The sequence below is a fragment of the Phragmites australis genome, chromosome 6, assembly GCF_958298935.1.
Source record: "Phragmites australis chromosome 6, lpPhrAust1.1, whole genome shotgun sequence".
Lineage (NCBI taxonomy): Eukaryota > Viridiplantae > Streptophyta > Magnoliopsida > Poales > Poaceae > Phragmites > Phragmites australis.
This window is the reverse complement of record NC_084926.1, coordinates 232,168-256,323: the sequence shown is the minus strand read 5'-3', so window position 1 is coordinate 256,323 and position 24,156 is coordinate 232,168. Positions and strand designations below refer to the sequence as shown.

Below are 24,156 nucleotides of genomic sequence, written 5' to 3'. Positions count from 1 at the left end.
AGTGTGGTGTCCAATCTTCAAAAATGAGTATGTTGGGTTCTTAAACTCTCTCCATGCAATGTAATTCATGCTTTGATGCCAGTATGCCCGAAAGGATTAGATGTGTGTAATTTATGGTCATCCAAACAACCACCAACTTTGAATTGATGAGCACTGATATAGGAGTAGTAGCAAATACATAATGCAGATCAGAAATCAGAACCGGATCATGGTCAGTCCTGTTGAAGTATATATCGTTTCTTACTGAATCAAAATTTGAATGCTAAAGTCATTAGGTATAGGAAATGTACATATAGGTACATCGTTTCCGTTCCACCTGAGTCAAAAGGACCCATGATATGATCTACTCCTTTGTTAATCAGCTGAGCTGAATCAAATGGGACCAACTGTCGTTAGCCATGCATGTCTCCATCATGTGATGTGCCTTGAATACAAATCCTCCAATCTGAATCTTGATCGTCTACATTACACTCTCTTCTGCTGCTCTTCGATCTTTGTCAGCTATTGATTCCTCCAGCTACGTTACTGCATCATGACGCGGCTGCAGAGCCGCGACACATCCGACGGCCGCACCGGCTTGATGAGGAACTCCTCCGCACCCTCCTCCAGGCACCGCCGGATCCTCGTCGGCGAGTTCTCCGACGACATGATCACCACCGGGATCTCCCTCAGCTCCGCCGACTCCTGTACACCACATCATCATTATGCTATGTTATATTGTTCCGAGTCGACCACCACCCATGCATGCATATTAATAATCAGACGTCGATATCTCAGACTGAATGCAAACTAACCTTGACCCTCTTGAGGAGGTCGTAGCCGGTCATCTCCGGCATGCAGTAATCCGTGATGATCATGTGCACATTGCAGGGATCCTGTAACATGAACACACTCAACTTGTTCCCCTTTCTTTTCCCAACGCGACACAGGCATGCACTAGATTAATATACATACAATGGAGCGTGAGCCTGCTTACCAGACTGAGAACCTCCAATGCTCTCTTGCCACTATCCACCGTCGTAACTGCACCAATCCAACAAAGGGAGATTGAAGATCAGATCAAGGGACAACGAATAAAATTCAGTGAACCAAAAATACTGTTGAGAGAACTGGTTGTGCAGATAAATTACACCTTCAATCAACATGTCCTGGAATGGTACCTCGGTATTTGGAGCTGCGGAGGAGCCGTGAGATGACAGCACGGTCGACGATGCTATCGTCCACAGCCAGGACGTGCGGCTCCGGCGCCGTCGTCGACATGAGACACTGCTAGAGAAAGGAGCAGCAGATACCGCCTTTTGCCGACTGGCAAGTAGAGTAGCTGGCTGAAATGGCACCAAGTCCCGCCATTTTATACACTTAGAGAGAGCCAATAGAATACAAACCAAATGCCCAGTCGGTGCAGCGCTGGCCGATCGAGGCGCCTATCCAAATGCCCAAACCCGACATTTTCTGTCTGGGTCCCCAGGGATCATATAGCCTAAATAGACTCCAGGCAGATGATGATAAAAAAAACACACACTTAAGGTCAACATAAGTAACCAGCTCGATCTCATCCATTTCATTCTCGAGTCACAACTCACGGTTCACATGGTCTTGTCATGATCACACAAGATCCAGATCTTGACTTGTTTGAAACATATTTTCCACGAGAAAGGATAATCATGCACGAACTATCCACATTCATCATATCCGAGAGGGAATCTTTCGGATAATTTTGTTTGTGCACAGCAACTACCACTCCCACCCCAGTTCTAGAATTGAACTGGCAGAAGCATGCAATAATTCAAAAACTAATCAAAAATTAAGAACTCAGAGATTCTGAAATGTAATGTCTGACCTGATGCCGGGAAAGAAGAAGCCACTTTCTTAAAATAATCCCTGAAGTCGGTTTCTCTGCATCTGGACTTCCATACAGAAGACCACAACCAGGACATGGCTCGTGATAGCAACGTGATTGTTCGTAGAAGAGGGATCGCTGCTACTGATCGATCTTGGGAGCTGCGCCTTTTGTTCTTTGTGAAGCATTATATTAGTCCATACTTCATAAGTGTCCAAGTGTCAGCTGTTCAAGACGGAGCTGCTGCTATTGAGTTAACATTGGGGATCGGAAGCATGAGGTCAACTCAAGAAAAATGCAATTCAGATGTTGCCTTTGAAACACAAAAGAACAAGAAGAATATGTTTTCTTTTGAGCTCCATTTAAATTTGCTGCAAAAGTGGGGAAATGTATTCTTACCTGGTCAGTGAAAACAAAATGTAAATGGTTTCAAAATTCAATTCAGGTTGAGATCCAATGTGTTGTGAAACATTTCCTCCATCCCTGCAGCTCAACAATCAATTTCATGAATCATAAGCATTCAAAAAGGTACAATTTTAGGTACCTGAAGCAATAACTACAAGTGGACATAATGCCACAATCTGCATATATGGGTTTCAATGGGAATTCTTCACCTCCAAGGCCATATGCCCACATCCTGCTGACTTTTATCAAAAAGAAAAATTAAGGGTAAATAGTGTGTACCTTACAACATATCTTTCGGCAACCAGATGGCGTAAGGGGGTGCATGGAGTCCTCATGAAAGAAGAGTTCACATCAGGTATTAGTGTTTTGGCATGTCAACTGATCTCAAAGATTTATTACGTTGACATAATACACTTAAACCACACTACTTGTGATTGACAGGATATTTAATGTTTGAGGTCAATATTTTAAGCAAGTCAACAATGTTACTGTGGATTTGAAGCATCCAGCATGGTCAGCCGACCTGATGACTGCAGGATCACGACAGTTCATTGACAACTGGCAGCATGCAAACAATGTTGTACGGTTAAGTGGTGTTTCGTAGTGCAGGAAATCTGACAAGCCTCACGCCTAACATGGCCAAGATATTCTTACGCACAAATAATGAAAGACATACTCAAACTGCTACATCACAATTGAGAAGGGAAATGGTCATTTACTGTGGGAAGTATAGTGTGTTGTGTGAATCTTTTAGGAATCTTTTTACTTCTATTGTGAAGGGATGTGTCGAAGGATTAACTTCCGTCGCATGGATCCCGAGAGACCCCTTTTTAGAGATTCGGTCGGGGGATGATCCTGAATAAGTTTGTCGGAGAAATAAATCGGAATGAATGCAACAGCCGGTGGTGGGGGTGACGACCTAGTGCAAGAAGAAGTAAATGCACTGGAATTTAGACAGGTTCGGACCGCACGGAGGCGTAATACCCTACTCATGTATGGATGCTATAACTGTCCTGAGGAAGTCCCTCGAGGATGTTGCTGATTACAAGGATGTTGGCCTAACTATGACCTTGAGGCTCCTTGTTCTTCAGTTGGAACTGTGCTCAACCTTGCTCACAGTGTCTCTCTTGCGCTGTGTTCTTCGTGTCTACCCCCGGACTCTCGTTGTGGGTCTGGTTCGTCTTGGGGTTGGGGTTTTTTCGCCGTTGTTGGTGTTGTCTCTCGTTGTCCTTCTCCTTTCTGTGTTACCTGCTATTTTAAGTACTCGCTGGTCACGACATGCCCCGAACGGAAAGGAGGGGGCTCGAGTTCCGAGACGCTATAAATGGAAAGGGTGTCATCATTTCTTCTGGGTGAAGTGACTGGGGGTGAAAAATGCGTCGCACGCCCGGTCGCCCGTCACCATAAATGCCCTGGCAACGGGCGCCATGGAAAGGGCCCACCGGGCAGCCGCAGAGAAACCCAGCGTGCTCACCCTGTCTTGTTCCCCTGCCACAGCAGTGCGGCAGACGAAACCCCTTGATCCTCACAACGTTATCCCGAGACAAGCCGGATGGCACGGGACGGGACCTGTGCAATTAATGACCCCACGCCTCTCTGCCAAAACGTGGCAGGAACTGACGCTGAGCGTGGCGGGAACAGTTAGAGCTGTCAGGCCACGCACGCTCATTAAATGCGGCCTCGGACCTCTGGCTGGTTGACGCCTCATCGGTAGGCCCCTCGGGGGCCTTTCTGGGTCATCGGGGTACCGAGTGCTCGGGGGGTACTGTTCACATCCCCGAGCACTCTCTCCCGAGAATGCCCATCCTTGTCCTCGGGGTGCCGGGTGCTCGGAGGTACTGTTCACCTCCCCGAGCACTCTCTCCCGAGCACTCTTGCACGAACCCTCGGGGAACCGAGTGCTCGGGGGCTGCCACGTGCAGCCCCGAGCACTCTCTCCTGAGCACTCTTGTACGGATCTTTAGGGAACCGAGCGCTCGGGAGCTACCGCACGCAGCCCCGACCACTCTCTCCCGGAACTTAGCTCTTCTGATTGTCGGGGGACTAGGGTGCTCGGGGGTGACCGGGCACCTCCCCGAGCACTTTCTTCCTGGTACTCGGATTCCGTGGATCATCGAGGCACTGGGGTACTCGGGGGCCACCGACCGTGGCCCCGAGCACCTTCTCCCGGGACTTGGCCTTTCCTCATCCTATAAGAGAGACCTCGCAGGATGGCGCCATGTGGCGGATGACTAGCCTGGCCTCGGGATTCGGGGACCCCTGGTTCCTGATACACCGACAGGATGATAAAGATAAAAACTGTGTACATTTGGTGTTCACAATTTGAGTGAAGTAGAATTAGATGTTATGTACCTTGCATCATGAATTTGAATGCAGCGGTATGGTGCTACTTGTAACTTTCGGAATTTATTATACGGTACCGATGGTAAATAGATAGAGGAGGACCACGATCAAGTGAAGGTGAATAGAGGGTGATAGAATCATGTCGTCCAAGGAAGTGCACTTATGGTGTCAATGCTCTGTACGGGATAGTGCCCTCCGAACTTGGTGTGGGATACTATTGCGGACATGTGGTTGGAAAGGACATGGTTAGTTGTATGCATATTATCTATATTTTCTGTTTTGATATTCTATGTTGGTTATACCTTATTAATGAGAGTTCATATGAATGCATTTTGGGGCATAGAGTACAGGGAGATGTTCATGGGAGGAGTACCTGAAAATGCCTAGAGGGGGTGAATAGGTTTTTCTGAAAATTAAAACTAAACAGCGGATTAAAAGATGCCGGATACTCCGGTCTGTCCAAAGTCTCCGGTCTATACAGGATTTCGAGAATAACTAAGAATTAACACGAACAACTAGAACCTAAAGGTGATATTAAGTCTACTAGATATCACAAAGCTTAAACAACAATAAATACTAGCAAGATGATCACTAGGACTAATTATATGGAAAATTCTCAAAGCTACACAATTAAGTAAATTGTACAAATGAGAACACAAGGGATTATCCCGGAGTTCAGCCACCTCACAAAGAAGTACCTACGTTTCCGTTGAGGAGCTCATAAAGAGCCGGGTATTTTCCAACCATATCCTCTTCTAGCGACCACAAAGATCAAGCTAGAATTTCCTTACTCAATTTGAAGTCGATTACAAACTTCTCGTGACACTCCACAAAGATTGGGTGCTCTACAGGCGACGCCTTGCCGTCTAGAAGCACAAGGCTACAAAAGAAATGATCACAGCGAATGCTTAATGAAGAACTCAATGCTCAAGTGCCTTAATCTCACTTCAAACCCAAACTTACTAAATTTGCGCAAAACTAAGCACTAGACATGGTTGGAGAGACTTTGGATGCTCTTGGAATGCTCTAGGAGTGTAGAGTTCAACAGCAACAGCAAGCATTTAAAGCTATGGGGTGTGAAAGTATATATAGCCCTCTCTCAAAAACTAACCGTTACTGTTCTGACACACCTAACCGGTGAACACCGGAATATCCGGTCTCAATTCCAAAACGACGTCCGAACGGTCACAGTCAGAACTAGCCGTCATGGTTCTGTTATGTTGCTGGAGTCTCCGGTCCTGACAGGGCTATCACTCAGGCAAAGTCCGGAGACTTGCCGGACCCTCCGGCTTCTCCAGGTACCGGAGTATCCAGTGAACACCAGAGACTCCGGTCCTTTTTAACAAAAGAATAAATATTAACCGAGCCACACTTGCCGGAGTCTCCCTCGAAGACTCCGGTAAAAGATATTTTCTCGTACCGGAGTATCCGGTGAATACCGGAGACTCCGGTCTTTTTCAACAAAAATAAATGCCTAACCGATTGACCTCTGGCGGAGTCTCCGAGAACTCACCAATCACCAGAGTATTGAGTGGACACCGGAGACTCCGGGCAAAAAGAAATTCGGACCCGAGCACCTTCTACCGGAGTCTGTCTTGGAGACTCCGACCTAAATACTGAGTACCGGAGTATCCGGTGAACATCGGAGACTCCAGACTCAGTGAACTTCTGTCTAACATCCCGGTGTCCGTGGGTGAGTGTGTCTCTCAACTTATTGATTCTAAAGGATATCTTGAGCATTGAGACACTAAACAAGCAATCAAATGCAACCCTCTTAATAGAGCGGCTATCCTAGACCCAGTTTTAAAAATAGAAAAATTTAAATCCTATTGAGTACTCCTCATTGCTTCTCTTTTCTTTTCGAAGGGCGTCAATCGTCATAAGGATTCTCAATTTAGACTAAAACCTGTTCATGATTTAGATAAACATATTCGATCCTTAATCGTTTTGTCATCAATAAGCCAAAACTCACTTAGGGGGCCTAGATGCACTTTCAGTACCTTGATAAAGATGAGGTGGATCATGAGATCGCATGGAGGAGTAAGCGTCATCCGATGGTGCTGTCAAGCTATCTGGACAACCGTAAGAAGGCAACTTGTGATTTTTATTGCTATGTATCCCCAACACAAGAGGAGAGCCATGGAGGGTGAATAGGTAGCGGGTAATGCGGTGCAAATGGAGACAATAAAGACTCTTGTTGCTAATTTGCATGTGGTTGTCCCAGGCGATGATGATGATAGTGATGATGCGTTGCTCTATGATGGATCGGATGATTAGCATGCGGGGTCAATTCGATGGGTATATGGTTGGTATCCTATATCAATGTACTATGTTATAAATTATTTGTGAACTTTTATAATCATCGTCTATTATACTATGTGTAACCATATGGATTGTTTTATTTATGTCATTGGTATGTTTATTCGTGTGTTATTACGGTAATTATGCATATCGCCTATGGTGGGATTATGAACAATATACTCTGTAAATAAAACATGTCTGGCCAGTCTAGACCAAGCATGTTGGTCATCGATAAAATGTATACTTCTTACCATCTAAGATAAATGAAATAAAAAGAAACATGTTGTAAAGCTGGTGAACATTGTGTCACACTAGGAATATTGGCGTGACTCACTGTGGTGTCACGCCAGGTCCATTGGTGTGACACATTGTGCTGTCATGCCAGAGGCACCCCAATTGCAATGGCTCACTGGTATCGAGGGGGGAGGAAAAGGGCAGACGTGATGCCATGTTGGGTCACGCCAAGAAACACTTGGCGTGACCAAAGTTGGAACCGCACCAGCTCGTTTCCATTTGCAGGGGAGCACTGGGAGCCATGGATGGAGGGGACCTACGACGCGACGCCGTGTTGGGTCATGCCACAGGTCTTGACATGACTAAGAGGTCTGTCACGCCAGCTATTTCAGCGTGACAAGCCTGGAGGCTGCTTCGAAGTCTGTACAAGATTGTCATGCCAAGCCTATTGGCTTGATTATGTTACTAGTCACGCCACTATACGTGACGTGACAAACATGTACAGGCTACGTTGAGCACGGTTAGACTGAGTAGCATTCCAGGATCGAAACAAAATTTCAATCTCGCAGATACATTTAATACGCGCAATTGTTGGAAATGCAATTGTATCCGTTCTCAAACAATCAAAATGCAATTGATATCCTTTCGTAAACAATCGAAATGCAATTTGATTGTAGCACACATATTAATTTGATGGCATAGTGTTAAATGGTTCCAAACAACATTTTCATCAAATGTTATTGTTCGAAACGACACAAGTGCTTAATACATAGAATCCATATAAAAGCATCACACGCATGAAATTATTCAATAGTTAAGCATCGCACACATTCTTCACAACTCAACCCCTAGGTGTGTATGGCTTCTTCTTCCTCCGTTCACACTCTGGTTTGGTAGCAAGGATATTGGCATTCCCAATGTCGGTCCTGTAACATTGACACCGCGGGTGCTGTGAAGGCTATATCGGTGGAGGAGCACATGCGAGCTGCGAGCTCCCAATATTATTGGCCCTGTAGGATGGGTCACCACCCTCCGAGATTTCTTCATCACTCTCAGAGAGTTCCTCACGTCGAGCCTTACCTTTCCCATGTGTAGCCACACCCACAGAGGCAGAAGCACTCCTTGTGCTAGAGCGCGATTGCATGCATGCAACACTACCACTGCGATTGCGGGCCCGGGTACCATAGTGTATCGATGTCTGTTGTGTCGAAGCTGTCACGTGGCCAGTAGATGGCTGGGAGGAAGTACCACCTGATGCTAGAGCCACATCCGGCGTTGTCATGCAGCTCATCTTGTACGCCAGACGACGACAACTCCTACGAAACCTCTGCCATCAAGTGAAAATGTCAGTGCGTACTCGAATGCAGCAAAAAAGGGGAAAACTTAGGACGATGCTTATACATGAATTGTTACCTCCACGAAGCCGCGAAGGTGGCCGACCTCCTCCTCGGAACTCCGTGGGACTAGCAATGCTTGTTCAGCCTCATTTGCAAGGTATCCGAGCTGCTGGCCCTGCAAACACGATGCAATACATTAAGTACGATACAAACCATGAGTTAGTACGATGAACCTATCATCAATTACAAGTACTATGTAGTTGTGAAGTGGGGCACACTCAGGCTGGCGATCATGACGAGTGATCTGATCATACTAATCTACCAACTCATCCCCATCATCGGAGTCTTGCAAATCTTCTGCTTGAACCACAACTTGAGGTGGTTTGATCGACAACTAGGAGTTGTTGTGCAACCACCTCAAGTAGTCGTGGTAAGGCCCCGAGCGGTGAGCAGCCCCACCTTGCACAATAGTTTGCTCCCGGTTAGCCCACTGCATCAAGTATATCCCGCCAATCTCGTGCGCCTCGCTGTTTTCTCCTGTCAATCCTGCAAGATGGCGCAATCACATACAAATGTAAAAGCACACAATCGATCCATATAAGCATTACCGCAAATTAGGTTGACAATTTACGACGTGGAGATCATCTCTGGAGGTGTATGCTGCAACCTCCATGACCGTGGAGAGGAATCCATTGTTGATATCAGAGATCTGTGGAACCGTGTTATAAAGTTCATGGGGTATGTCTAGTCAAGAACTGTATCACATTAGTTTTGTAATGATAGCTGCCAGGATAAAGATAAGAATATAATTAGGATAACGAGGATCTCAATAATTCATCTACCACCAAAAACAGTATCAATTACTGCAGAGGTGTAAACAATATGAAAAAATTAGAAAATTTCTTTGGGGAAACATATATGCAGTACCAACATGAAATACACAAGCAAAAAGTTTGTGAATTTTACACACAAAAATGCAAACCTCTGATATCCTACAACTCAGACAAAAAAACACTAGACATGAGATGCACTCATGTAAAGTACTGTCACCTAAAGAAGCGGGGAGGCATTTTAACTAATTATACAGGTGCCAATGATGGCAATATATTTACCAAAATATACAGAAATGTACAAATGCATACACAAGCAACTACAGCCCCCCCCCCCCCCCCCCTCGGGGGACAAGAACTCCAAAAGATGGCCTTCTCTTTTAAAAAAAATCCGCGATTCTTGAAGACAACATGCAAGAACAAGGATGGATCTACTCAAGGCACAAGTAACTATATCCAGAGCTGATTTCATATCTTTGCCACCAGATTCACATTTTCCAAAAAATTCCATAACACTTTGTACAAAAGCTCCATTTTTGTTCACGTTCTCTGACCACACATCTTGCAAAAAACAATGCTTACTCAAACTTTAATTGATATGATTTTCCAGTTAGTAGAAGCTTCAACCACCAAAACAATCCAACCAGCTCCAGTCGGAAGCTTCTAGAATCTAGATCCTCTTGCCAGGCTGTTCAGTGGGTGAGCATTCTGCTGAAATGCACACACTCTTATCATTTGATCTGTTTTGAGTATTAACATCAACAGATGAAGGTAGAGGAGTGCTAAGAGGGCTGGTATCATCATCGACAGGTTCAGTGTACTGCATATCGTCTAGTTCAGACACAGTACTGCTCCCAGTGCCACTGCTGATTGTGAATATTGGTTTCCTCTGCCGAAGCCCATCCACTCGTGCTGCTTCGAAATCATTGCTCGTCCCCATTGCCAAATCTCTCCAAGAAGCATCTTTTGCATAAAGCTTTACAGAAGGCTTTTGTGCCAGGGCAGGTGTAATTTCAGATGCCCCAAGAAGATCTATGGGATTATTCTGTGCCAGCAATCATATAATGCCAGTAAGTAGAGTTCAGACACCTTGTAATACCAAGTTCCAGGAAGTGATAGTCACCTCAGTAGAGAAGATACAAGTTCAAAGCGACATCTGAGGGCGTGAGACTCACCTCATGGTCCTCATCCAAGTCTTCAACGTCCTCTTTCATGTCATTAATTTTAAGGTCTTTTAGTTCCTTATCTGTGCAATGCGGTTCACATGCTTTACTGCTGTCCGGGAAACCTGAAAAATAGGAGGCGTCAGTTAATAAAGATTCATAGTTTCTTTTCTCTAATAAAGTGATACGACAAAGTCAATTTTTTATTTTGCATTTTCAGTAGCACTATCATTTCTTTCAATAACACTCTCTTTTTTTTCTTCCTTTTTTTTTCTCTCTCATCTAAGAAAGAGTTGGGATGCAAAATTTGATTAAGTACTAGAACATATAAAACACTAAATTTACTATTTCCCATTTTTTTATGACACTTAGCACAGCATTACATGGGAATGGTACTCTGTGCTATGGACCAAACAAGTGAATGCAGATTGTTCTTCCCAAAAGTACTAATTTCAGATGTAACTCTTTTCCCATACAAACAAGCCAGCACATCAAATAAAAGTAAGTTCATTTCAAAGGCACACCTTTTTCACTTCCAGCAGCTATAGGCAGTTCTTGGAGAGTCTCCAAAATGCTGATTTCATGATGAGATGAAGCAGCGATGCAACTATTATGGTCCTTTCCAGTTCCCTTGTCCTCATCTATGAAGAAGGGCATCTCCACCTGACTAAGAGCCAATTCTGGTCCCCCTTGTTGTTCTGGCTCGAAAAATCCTTCACTAACACTCTCAGAAGCTTCAGTGCAATTAAGATTTGAAGCTTCAGTGCAATCTTGACTTTCAGTATAGTTGACCTCAGCTTGAGTTATGGCTATCTGCTCATAACTAGGGCCATTTTCGTTTAGTGACTTATTGGCCCTTTCATCACCAGAAATCTTATCAAACCTATGAACGTCTTCCAGTAATGGATCAGGCAACCGCTTTCCAGAAAATATTACAGATTCCTTCATGCTGGTATGTGAAACAGACGTTGGATTATTTGGAGAATTTTCGGATATTGAGGTCTTCTCAAAACTAGATGGATATTCATTGTTAGGCTCCAAAGATCCTTCTTGACCTACTGCAGAAATTTCTATCAAGTTGTCATCAGGCATAGATGATGAGGATCTCGAGTAGTTTGAATGATTTGTTGCATTCGTTTTGCCCTTTTCTGAAGAAATATAAGTCCCAGGATGTTCATCCTGTGAATGAGATGGTGGTTTATTGACATCTTCTACAGCTCCAGTCATGGTTGCTTCAGCATATGTACAATTTGGGCAATTTGTTTCTGCACTATCAACCTCATCTTGGGAGATGGCCATTGCCTTCTCATCTTGTGGCTTGAAATTTCCTTCTTGAAGACCTAGGAGAATCGTTGCAGTATGCATAGTAGATCCTGAATTATTTGAAGAATTATCAGCTTTGTTGCCACCATCTAGAGAAGTTGAGGTCCCGACAATACTGAAGATGCCATCATGAAGTATCTCTGATGATAATCTTTCTGCACCTTGAATAGTCTCCACAATATTGGCATCTGAAATATGTTGATACCTCAAATCGTTAAGACGATTTTCAGAAGTGCCACACTGGTGAGCCATGTAAATATCCTCAAAACCCAAATTGTTCTCATCTTGTTGCTGAGGGGTTCCTCTCTGATCACTGTCCACAAATTCAATCAAGTTGACCTCTGCAGAACACAATGATGACTTTGCGTTGCCTGAATTATTTTCAGCAAGACAAAGCTCATCCGGATATACGAAAGCCTCCTTGAAACTTAAGTGGTCCTGAGGTTGTGATTCAGGTGATGCATTTTGGCTGATGCGATGACTGCCCATTGTATTGCGAATATCTGAAGCATAATCAGCAGTCAAATAATGTCCAGCATTGCTAATCCCATCAGGAGACATGTAAGTTCCGTGAAGAGTAAAAACACCTTCATCTTGGGACTTGGATAACCCTGGCTGAGCAGATTGCAAGGCATCAATTGATCTTTCCTTGCACTCTTGGATATCTCCAATTGTGTTGGTCAAATAATTTTCATCATTTTTTACCTTAGGAAACACTTTGGTCTTGCAAACTGTAAGATCATTTTCACATTGCTCCTCTGAGAACCCCTGACCAGCTTGCAAGCCTTCAAACGCATCAACTACTGGAACAGCTGAAGATGACAGTAAGTCTATGTAGTTATCAAATTTTTCCATGTCATTACCGGCATCAGGAGCTCTCAAACTATTCACAAAATTTGAAGAAACTTCATGCACTGAACCAATAGTAGCTTCCTTACCAACATTACGAGTTTCCGTCATGTTGATTTCTGGAAAAGAATCAGCAGACCTTGCATTGTTGGTATAATTCTCTGCATGGTTTACATTGGGAACCATCACGGGATTTCTTTCATCATTTTCTGGTATAGGAAATGCGCCACCCCTAAGAGTTTCAATCATGTTGACCTCTGAAACGCATGAAGATGACCTGGAATAGAGCGAAAAATTTTCAGAGTGGATTTCCTGGTCTGAGGATACGAAACTTTCCTCAAGACAAACATTAGCTCTCTCTGATCTCTTAGGTGGAGCTCGTTTGCCATCGTGAAGAGATTGAGTTCTATCACTGTTTGGAATAAATCGAGAACATCCAGCATTATCTGTCCAACTTGCTGCACTTGTAACCTCATTTAACAAGATGGGAGTGTCCAGAAACATTTCATCTTTAGATTCAGAATATCCTCCTTGACCAGGTATGGGTGCTTCCTCTTCCACGGAATTGGCATATAAAAAGTAAGAATTTGAGTTGCTTGAATAAGCTTCATCGTTACTGATCTCACTTGAAGATACGAAAAGCCCTGCAGAATCACAACTGCTGTGGTGTAGCGGATCAGACAATGTTTCCTGACCACCTTGAAGGGCTTCCATTATGTTGGCTTCCGGGATGAGTTGAACAGACACTGAATCGCCTATCATATTCTCAGTGTTACAGCCATCATATGAAGAGGCGACCTCATCTTGTGATTCAGACAAATCTTCCTTGATAAAACCCAGAACTTTGGCTGCTTCACTTTGTGACAAAAATTCTGATGTAGCAAATGGATCCTCATAAGAATCAACCACAAATGGATCCGGAAAAGCTTCCTGGCCCTTCTGCTCCGGTAAGTGCACATCAGAAGTTTCATCCCCCTCGGAGTCCTCATCATCCTCTGCAAGTGATTCCACAGGTGCTGGATAGTTTGATTCATGGCTGACTGCAAAAAAATTGACAATTGCAGGAACCTCCGTCGTATTGGAACCTTGACAGCGCAAAAAGAACCCTGAAGTTCCAGAGCATTGTTCAGCAGTACTGACTACATGCTGATCATGTAAAGCTTCCTCCTCTGAATTGACAACTGCGTTATTCTCCTCTTGCGTGTTTAATTCACACGATTCTTTATCGCTGGCATCCTTGCTACCTTCCAAAACTAGCTCTTGAGAGGATAAGAAGCTCAACTCAGGGCTGACCTTAATAAAGCAGACACCTCCAGCAACATCCTCTTTCTCAGTCCCTTGACTGCACAAGGTGAACCCTGAAGTCCCCAAACGTTGTTCGATATTTTTTACTGCAGATGGACTCACTAAAAGTTCCTTCTCCAAAATGAAGGACGCCCTGTTCTCCTCCGATACATGGAACTTAGATGATTCTTTCTCCTCAACTACCTCATGAAGAAACTCTGCAAAGGCAGGAAGGTCCGATTTAGGGCCAGCCAGTGCTATTTGCACAGCATCTTCTTGAGCCAGTTCTCCATTGGATTTCGGGCTACTCAATGGTGGAGTGCATTCAGCACGATCCGTAGCATTTGAATTCATGTGAACAATATTGCAACCAGGTATGCATGAACTTGTCTCCACACTGGAGTAAACCGTGCCATTATCTGCAACATCAGCTCCTGAGTTGCTATGGTGTTCTACAGTCCTTTGGATACAATCTGGGTCATCTAGGTCATCAGCTAAATGCTCAGACGACCAATTAATTGGCTGGCTGAATGCACTGCTGTTGGTCATATATGTTTTCTCAATAGATAATCTTCTCCGTCGTAGGCTGTCAGAGCGCATTGGTTGGAAATCATTGCTATGACCCCAAGACATATCTCCTCCACCATCATCTCTCAAGCTAATACTCGGTTGGTGGTGTTTCCCAAGCTTAGAAGTTTCTGCAGAATAAGCTGAAGCTGAAAATTTGCTAGCATCGTCCACAACATCATATTTCTGCACCAATAAACAAACATTACATAAAACGAAACAGAATGGTGATTTCAGAAGAAGAGGACCAAGAAGATCCAAATCACAGAAATGTAAAGCAAATTTGAGATGATAAATAAAAAAGTTACAAGGCACAAGCAGGCAAAATTATACACAGAGAATGGTAAAGAAGGAAGAAGATGGACCTTGGCACTGTTTTGCTCGTTCTGGTCAAATTCCCTTGGTACACAGTCATTTGTCTGCTTCTCCTCTTGAAGCCTTTCAAGCATTTTCTTGTCCTTGAGATCAACTGCAGAGCAATATGAGTTTTCGTTACTTAGCAAGAGCTTCGTCCGACCAGTTGCATCTCAAACTACATAAAATATTTTGTCGTGTTCACTAGTGAGCACAAGATTTGAACGTCTGTTAATGAATTGCTCTCAAACTTGAGAAATCGTTAGAAAGTTGAGAAACATCATAAATATATATTGGGAATGTACAAACAACAATGGCGTTGCACTAGGAAGGTACTCCCAAAGCAAGAGATAAGAGTTGATGAAAATTACGCCTTCTGGCGAAGCGTATAAATGCAGCGTAAATGAGTGTAGCTAGGGCAGGGATCACAAGCATGGGGAGTGCTTGGATAGGTTGCCTCCAGGTCAAATTCCGTCTTCTGGCCCTCCAGAACGCATAAACAAATACCAGTACCTGCGCAAGAATGAGCAGTTCGTAACAAGTCTAGATCAAAACAAGGCGAATAAAGATGAAGTCAATAAGCTTATTGTTCAAAACTGAAATCCGCTAATATAATGTTTCGACAGGCAACCCATTACTATGACAGGGAAGAGCAATCTTACTGTTTATGTGATTTTTAGCCCCAACAGAAATGGTAAAAAAAAAAATTGACCAGCTTTGCTTGATTGCGCGTCGAAAGAGCACAGCACAGCACACGGGGCGCGAAGCTCACCTCGAGGTTGAAGGAGACGAAGGCGAGGTTCCGACCGACCCGCGCCACCTTGGTCGCTCGGCGCGCCAGGCGCAACTTTACGGTTGCCTCCTCCCCTTGGTTGTCACCGTCAGCATCGTCATCGTCGCCGCCAGAGCGGTCTCCTCTCCGGCGCCAACTCGACGCCGCGGCGCGGAGGCGAGGCCACACGCCGGTGAAGAAACCGGAGGAGTCATCGGCGGCCATGCGCTCTGGCGGCGGCGTGGACTGCTTTTTTGAGTGGAAAACTTGTACCAAACCAAATAGAAACGCCGGTCCCTCTTTCTCTCTCTCTCTCTCTCTCTCTTTCCACGTCTATTTTTAAAATATAAAAGGAAAAACTATAATATTTCCCTTTTCTTTTCCATTCACTCATTAGCTTCTTTTTTAAAATATAAAATAAAATGGAAATTCAACACCATTCGTGTCCAGGAGTGACAAGAATGATTCATCGTAAACAATTAATTGGAGAGCAGACTTGTGATTGCTATGCAAACGGGCCGCTATGTATCTATGTATGTGTGGCCATCACGTCCGACCATTCTTCTTCTGCTGCTGCTGCTGCCGCCGCCATACATATACATATGTATATGTCAAGAATCATCCAACCCAAGCACAGCGTGATGATGATGCAACATCATAAGATTGGATTAGTGCCAACCCACAAACCCAAGTTGTCTGCTCCCAGTTGCAAATTTTCAGTTCCTGACAGCCATCCAGATGACTAGTGCTATTCCCTTGTTTGAGCTGCATTGTGCAACATACCTTCCTTTGGGACATCTTTTTTTTTTTCTGAGAAGGGTTTACAGCTTTCATGGTACAGCTACGATCGTCGTCTAACGCCCATGGTTTTTTCCCCACAAAGTAAACATTGGTGCCTCATGTTCTTGACCTACTACTATACTGTCTATTTGCATCTCCATTTCTAACAAACTTTTGAATCAATCTGTGCCTTGGCAGTAAGGCGGAGAAGGAAAGAAATATTGATTATACACAATCATGCGGCAGTATTGCTGTATGCTGTCTAGCTCGTCTGTTTCAAATACATACTCAAATCGTGAAGAGTAGGATCGTCGGATTGATACATTATGATAGCATTAGATCGCACAGTAAGATCGCAACCAGAGATATATATATAAATAGATGGCCTGCAACTTTCTGTGCACGAATCAGGCACAAGTTATCGAAAAAATTGCATGAGCTCCAGGTCTCTGGACAAATATTGCTTCTTTCCCATGGAAACACTTGAACAGATATATATTGTTGAACGAGCCGGGAAACAAGACCGACCGACAGTAGAGCACAACAAGGCACTAAATCTTCACAGTTTACAAATTAACTTGCATCACTGTAAAAAGATATACCAATAATACACACAGAAAATGGAAAAAGGAAATAAGGAGTCGTTCTTGACAGAATGCAATAGCATGTGTGCAGCCATGAGGTTCAATCATCTCCCACATGGAAGTTCAATCGCGAGTGTGTCCTCTTGAGCTTTTTGCTAGCAGCTGCCTCATTATCACTATCAGCAGCAGCAGCATCAGGATCGTACTTCTGCATCCAAATAAATTGCATCTTCAAATTAAGTATATATATATATATATATATATATATATATATATATATATATATATATATATATATATATATATATATATATGTTTTTGTGTGTGTGTGTGTGTGTGTGTGTGTGTGTGTCCTATTTTCATTCCTAGCTTAGCTACAAATTAAGAGTTTGGTTGAATGGCTAAATTAAGTCTGACGGAGAAAGAAAAATAAGGTGGAAACTGCAAGACGAATGCAAGTAGCTATAGATATGTACCTCTATGAGCTTCTGCAGATTGTGGAGGCTTCCCCTGAAGTGGCCGATCTTTGCCTTCCTTTCTGCTCGAAGCCGTTCCAGCTTCTGCTGGTCCCTGGCGTCCACTGCACGCAGAGATAGATTCAGGTGCTTGAATTGTTGCGGTTTCATTCACGCATGCTCGACGAAAGATGGAAATGGAAACAAGAATTAAGGTGATCATCCATGCATGCATCAAGTGATCATTATTTGATGATCAATCAATAAGGAGAGATGATTGAGAAGCTTACGCATGTTCCGGAACCGGGCAAATGCCGGCAGGACCAAGGCGGGTATGGCGAGTGCAGGCAGCAGCAGCAGGAGCAGCAGTTTGAGCCCCCTGTTGCGCCAGCCCATGCCCCGCCTTGTCGCCGTCCATAGGCCATACACCAACGCCACCACCTGACCACATGTGGATCTATGAATGTCAGAGACGATGGAATCCAAGATGCATCATAGATAGATAGATAGATGCATGGCTCCATCATTCCATTCCCATCCATCATCACCTCAAGGCTTAGCGACGTGACGGCGATCTTGCGGCGGACAGCAGGGGCGCCCGCGGCGCGCCTCTCCATGCGTGCCCTGACGGCGGCCTCCTTCTCGGCGATGCCGCGCAGCCGCCGCTCCACCTCCGACGACGACTCTGCGGGGTCGCCAAGCTTCCACCAGACGCCCGAGGAGGAGGGGGTGCGTGCCAGCCGCCTCGGCGGTGCCTCCGCCATCGCTTTGCACGCCAAGTTGAGAATTTCAGACTTGTGAAGATTGCGTGCAACAAGGCAAAAGTGTCGATCTAGACAGCATGCCTAGTCATCATGTTCCTCTCCAACACAACAGCAGCAGAGTGAGAGATGAGGAGACGACTGGGGAGCATGTCCGGCGCTGCCATTGACGTTTTTCCTTTCTTTTTTCCGTCCAATGATGCTTTTTCCACGGTACTACAAGGCCATTTCAGAGACAGCATGCTAAAGCCATTAACCCACCAATTCGTATCGCAGCTGTCACAAGAACAGCTCGACGTGCACGTCATTTGAACCTGTCATGCTAGGCACGCGCACCAGTCGTCCACCGTTATCCATAAAGTGTATACTCCAGCACAAAATAGACTTTTACAAAAACAAAACCAAACAAACAAAAAAAACCGCAAGTCCATGACTTTCTGTGACGACAATTCAAGACAATACTGGAGTCATAGCCAGCCTAATTCGGATACGAACTGGAAGCACCACAACATCAACATGGCCAAGAGGACCAATGGAAATCCAACATAAAATCATTGTCTCACTTAAACGATGAACAAAAGTCTCGTGTCCAAAGCACAAATCAAGCAATAGGTTACAAGACCTGGAGCAAGCTAAAATATATACAGTTCATGTCACGAAGGATACAAATCCGCTTCACTCCATTTTGGAAGACTCACAGCCCACTCGTTAAGTTTACAGCCACAGCAAAAGTTCCACCAAAAACTAAAACTAACGCAGGCACACCCAGGAGCTCCACCACACCTTGCCAGACCGAGCTGATAAAATACAATAGCATTCTCTCCAACACTCAAATAAGATCAGCAACATTCATCGGCATTTCATCAATTTGCGTACTGTAGTACTGCTCTATGTCTCTCAGTATACGGATGTCGTCCTTGCGCACAAAATTGATCGCCACACCCTGCAATGGCACACAAACAGCTTTCCTGTCGTCAGAATCTGCCCATTGTTATGTATATCAAGCACCAATGCTGAGCTAGCAATCAGACTGGTAGCTATAGGATTGCAAATTTACTGTTAACAAATACGCGAAAATTGTAATTGCTGGTTGGATTCTGTTAAACAGCACTAACTATACCTACTTAACAGTATAAGAAACCCAATAACCAAACTCTATCATGAATTTTGCAAACGTAAGTAGCCAAGAGAGGGGCTCGAATAAAAAGGTGCCAAAGTTTGCAGGGGGGAATTTGTAACTTCACCTTGCGACCAAAACGACCAGAGCGACCAATGCGATGGATGTAAAGTTCACGATTATTTGGGAGATCATAATTTATGACAAGAGAAACCTGAAAATAAACAAACTCTAGTCAATACTCAAGCATTAACGCATTACACAACCGCATATAGCAACAGCCTAAAATCAATCAGGTGAAAGACCAACAGTGTAAAAGATAAATAAATAGTACAACTTGCCTGCTGAACATCCAAGCCTCGAGCCCACACATCTGTTGTGATTAGCACACGAGTTGCACCAGACCTGAACTCATTCATAATGGCATCCCTTTCCTGTTGAGGCATGTCACCATGCATAGCTGATACTGTGAAGTTATTGCTGCGCATTCTTTCAGTAAGCCAATCCACCTGGCCAAAAGAAAAAAAAATCCGCTTAAAAAAAAGCATCAATGATGCCAAGTGAGCATAGCTTAAAAAAAGCAGGACAGTAAGAAAAGAACTGTGCTAGTGGAAAAGAAGAATTATGAAAATAATTCCAGGACCATCATATGTTACCTTTCTCTTAGTATTGCAGAAAATGACAGCTTGGGTGATGGTTAGTGTATCATAAAGATCACACAGCGTATCAAACTTCCATTCCTCTTTCTCAACAGCAACAAAGAATTGTTTGATGCCCTAAAAACATGACATTAAAAAATGTAAGTGCCAAAGGACAGCAAAATCGATAAAGCAACGCTAGCGGTGATATTTACCTCCAGGGTCAATTCATCACGCTTCACAAGGATCCTAACTGGCTCGGTCATGAACTTGTTAGTCATCTCCAGGATCTCATGGGGCAGGGTCGCAGAGATCAAAACAACCTATGAACAGGAAAAGCAGTTTATGATAGTAGCAACAAGAATTAAAACCTAATTGCAGGTAAAAGCTATTACTCCATGTGAGTACAAGCTCACAAAAAAACATGCTCATGTTTCTCATTGTTATCCATTTGTAGTTTCAGAAATGTGGCCAGAAGTTGTGTTAACATGTCAAGACAAACTAACAACAAAATATCAGGAACTGAGCAGACAAAGTAGCGTAGGCGTATAACAATTAACAAGGTATGCATCATCAAATGAAAACAGAGACAAGACGAGCAAGATGTATGAATGATGATTGGGGGTAATAGAAAAGGTGGAACATGGACGCCACAGTTCTGGTACAATGGAGTAGGAAAGGTTAAAAGGGATCAAAATACACTTGGTAGCAGATTGGATTATGTTATGATCTTCTGAGAGGTAACAAACTGAGAGAAAAAGGCAAACAGAGGTTTTGGGCTAACTATTGAGGTCTCATACTAACCTGGAGTTCCGGGGGGAGATATCTGTAGATATCATAAATCTGATCCTTAAAGCCTCTGCTCAACATCTCATCAGCTTCGTCCTGTCATGAAAAAAATTAGCCTCGTATACCTCAAGCAGTTAACAATTTCAGAAAAACAAAATAAGAGAGCGAACTAACCAGAACAAGGAGCTTGATGGCTCTGGTTCGGAGGGTCCTTCTCTTGATCATATCACAGACTCTGCCAGGAGTTCCTGACACAACATGCACTCCGTTCTCGAGCCTCCTGATATCTTCACCGATACTTTTGCCACCAATACAAGCATGCACTTGAATATTGAGGTAGTCACCAATAGCCAGCATAACTCTCTCTGTTTGTGAAGCAAGTTCTCTGGTGGGTGACAGTATCAATGCCTGAACCCTATAAATGAGAAAACGTGTCAGCTACCCAGCTTACTCTGTTTGAATATGAATCTCAACATAACAAACATATATCAAAATCATAATAATCCCACAAATCTAAAATAAAAACAGATGTATCAAGTTACAGTGCCTAATTGCTCGCCTCCTCCCCATGCATGACAAATTTATGTGAATAACAGATAGCAAGGATTGATACACCAGACAAAATTTGAAACTCTAGTCGATCCACTTCACAATGAAGATAATTCCTCATTAAATCATCCAATACAACCCAATCTGCCAGATTAAATCATCCAATCCAACCCAATCTGCCAGATTAAATCATCCAATCCAACCCAATCTGCATAATTCCTCGCATAAAGCAGAGTTCGAAAACCCAACATCCCCAACACAACAAAAAGAAGATTTTTTAGGGTAAAGAAAAAAGAGGAGGGCTCTTGGTAGAAGACGAGGGTAAAAATTACTCGCGGACAGCGGTGTCGACGGTCTGGCAGACGGTGAGGGAGATCATGGAGGTCTTGCCGGTGCCGGACTGCGCCTGTGCAATGACGTCGCGTCCATTGATGATGGGGAGGACGGCGCGCTGCTGGATGGCGGAGGGTTTCTCGAAGCCGTAGCCGTAGATGCCTCGGAGGAGATCGTCCTTGATGCCCATCTGGTCGAAGCTGCTGACGACCTCGACCCCCGGGGAGGTCTCGAAGGTGAGGTTCTCGTCGTCCAGGTTGCGGCCTCCGCCGGGGCCGCGCCTGGAGGTGGTGGCCGCACCCGCCGCCGCCATTGGTCGAAACCCTAGAGGAGGAAGAGTGGGACTCGGAAACTGACGAGGAGAGGAGAGGAGGTCTGGTGGTTTTTGCAATTATTTATTATTATAAGGTGGGCGTGGAGGTCGGTTGGTTTGGATTCCATGGCCATAGCGAAGGGCGTGTATGTGATTGACTCGAAATGATAGGGTGGTTTTTGGAATTTTTATTTTTATATTTTCAAAATCCAAAATTTGCAAATCTATGTGTCTATTTTGAAAAATCTCAAATCTAACCTCATGTCACTCAATGAACGGACGACAGGAGGTGGTCGGCACCTACCAACGAGCAAATTTATCACATTAGCATTATGTTGGATGTCACTTATCGTCACCCTTTCAACAGACGATAACTTTTCTAATATAAGGGCAGGCAAATTTGTCACTGGCATCGCTTGGTGCGAATTTCACTTAGGTTAACTTCCAGAGCAACCTCAAGTGTCTCTTACATATCCTCCCACTCACATCGTGGACGTGCAAGCTCAAATGATCATGTCTACAGAGATATTTAGTTTATCTTACCATTAGATCGACATGTGTTAAGTACGGTACGTGATAGAGCCAACTGCAACAACGATTGGTGTTTAAGCGACATAAGTGATCTACGGTATACGGGTTTCTCTCCCAATCTACCCTGAGGAACTCTATATCGGGACAAGAGAAATACCCCTAACACCACCCACATATCGCCTCATCCTCACTACTCAACTAACCAACAACATCAACCCAACGTTGTTACCAATGTGACGGTAATTAAAGCATATAGCTCGCGAACGGGGTTGAACCATCACTCAACTTCTACCAAAGAATCTATGCATGACTAGGCATTTCAGTTAACTTTTAAACTAGACCATTATTAAGTTAAACCTCAGTTACAAGGAGATGGATCACCAGTAACTCAAGACGAGATGTAATGCATCAACATATGTTCTACTCATACAAGACTCGACATCGACTCAACAACATGCATAACGTACATAAGCATATTTTTATCACATTAAACACATATGATCCAAATTAATAGGAGAAACATCCTTCTTGCCTTGCTGCTCAAACGATTGTCGGATGCTACCCACACAGAATTCACAGAACCCGTGTGGCTCGGCGTCACATTCAACCACACTCATGCTCTGTATCCTCGCTCACTAAAAAAGAACGTATGCAATGATGAGCATAAATGAGGTGCGACAAAATATGCTACAATATGAATAATAACAAGCTAAAAGTGCAAGGCGTACGAAATAATAGCAAACTTTATGATCTAAACGACTTCGGGTCAAACTCAGAACCTCTGGGTTGTACTTCGGCGGGGGTTCTCTGCTAAATCTAAATCGAATTAACCCGAAACCTCTAGGTTTAAACCGGACTATTTAGATTGGGCGAATTATCTGGATGAGGCTCCGAGCGAGGGTGCTCGGTTAAAAGCATCACGAATTACCCGGATCCTCTGAGTTGGGTAGACTTGCACTTCTTAATGATTTTTCTCGATCGATTCGACTCGCATGTTAAATCTAGCCTACATAAATATACATATATACTATATAGTGGGTTCTAGACTCAACTTGCACACTAAACCCTAACGATTTTCTAACACAATTCATCAGAGTTTTTACTAGACTACCCAGACTATCTGGGTTCTATTCGGACTATCGGGTTGTCCAGAGAGATTTGCGAGACTCTCCAAATAAAATAAAAACATGTTTGAGATAGTTCATAGAGTTTAAAACTCACTCACTAACCTGGCAACACGATTCCTAACACAAATCTTATATGAATCCTCTCTTTTTCTCCAAAACTCAAAAACTCGAGAACTCCAGACACTTAGCTCGACCCACCAATTCACACATTCTTGCTGAGGAAAGCCTAAGGGACTTAGCCACGGTGCCTGTGAAGGTTGGTGACCATTGGGTGATGAAAGAACGAAGAAATTGCCCTGAAAGAGGAGTATAACCGTGGTTCCTCGTGCTTCAAGCAAAAATACCAAGAACGGCTCGAGCCCTTCGAGAAAATGAAAATAAGTTGGATGGATGAGGAGCTTAGGAGCTAATGATCCCATGAATACCACATGCGTACCTCGATTTGGCTTCTAGAGGGAGGAATCAAGGGAGAAAGAAAAAGCTTGAGAGAGAGGGGTCTGCTCTCTCCTTGGTCGATTGGAAACAGGAGGGAGCGAGAGAGAGCACGGTGGGACTGAAGGAGTGGGTGATGGCTGCT

General features: G+C 44.0%; 4 protein-coding genes across 4 annotated transcripts; all 4 read right to left on the bottom strand.

The window, feature by feature from the left end:
• Nucleotides 1-214: 214 nt before the first annotated feature.
• LOC133920307 (two-component response regulator ORR3) lies at nt 215-1,346 on the bottom strand. The gene is made up of 4 exons (XM_062364920.1): nt 1,161-1,346; nt 977-1,023; nt 795-875; nt 215-684 (listed from the first exon to the last, which is right to left on the bottom strand). The coding sequence occupies exons 1-4, from the start codon at nt 1,258-1,260 to the stop codon at nt 523-525; spliced, it is 390 nt and encodes a 129-aa protein (XP_062220904.1). The 5' UTR covers nt 1,261-1,346; the 3' UTR covers nt 215-522.
• An 8,033-nt stretch (nt 1,347-9,379) lies between these two features.
• LOC133920843 (uncharacterized) lies at nt 9,380-15,877 on the bottom strand. The gene is made up of 6 exons (XM_062365414.1): nt 15,603-15,877; nt 15,202-15,343; nt 14,842-14,945; nt 10,978-14,662; nt 10,466-10,578; nt 9,380-10,335 (listed from the first exon to the last, which is right to left on the bottom strand). Exons 1-6 carry the CDS (start codon nt 15,825-15,827, stop codon nt 9,961-9,963), a joined length of 4,644 nt encoding a protein of 1,547 aa, XP_062221398.1. The 5' UTR covers nt 15,828-15,877; the 3' UTR covers nt 9,380-9,960.
• Nucleotides 15,878-16,857: 980 nt separating this feature from the next.
• LOC133920306 (uncharacterized protein At2g24330-like) lies at nt 16,858-18,284 on the bottom strand. The gene is made up of 4 exons (XM_062364919.1): nt 17,970-18,284; nt 17,712-17,862; nt 17,443-17,546; nt 16,858-17,174 (listed from the first exon to the last, which is right to left on the bottom strand). The coding sequence occupies exons 1-4, from the start codon at nt 18,183-18,185 to the stop codon at nt 17,067-17,069; spliced, it is 579 nt and encodes a 192-aa protein (XP_062220903.1). The 5' UTR covers nt 18,186-18,284; the 3' UTR covers nt 16,858-17,066.
• Nucleotides 18,285-18,717: 433 nt separating this feature from the next.
• LOC133920842 (eukaryotic initiation factor 4A-III homolog B) lies at nt 18,718-21,995 on the bottom strand. The gene is made up of 8 exons (XM_062365413.1): nt 21,608-21,995; nt 20,901-21,141; nt 20,742-20,822; nt 20,153-20,260; nt 19,956-20,075; nt 19,641-19,808; nt 19,427-19,513; nt 18,718-19,125 (listed from the first exon to the last, which is right to left on the bottom strand). The coding sequence occupies exons 1-8, from the start codon at nt 21,919-21,921 to the stop codon at nt 19,012-19,014; spliced, it is 1,233 nt and encodes a 410-aa protein (XP_062221397.1). The 5' UTR covers nt 21,922-21,995; the 3' UTR covers nt 18,718-19,011.
• Nucleotides 21,996-24,156: the final 2,161 nt, after the last annotated feature.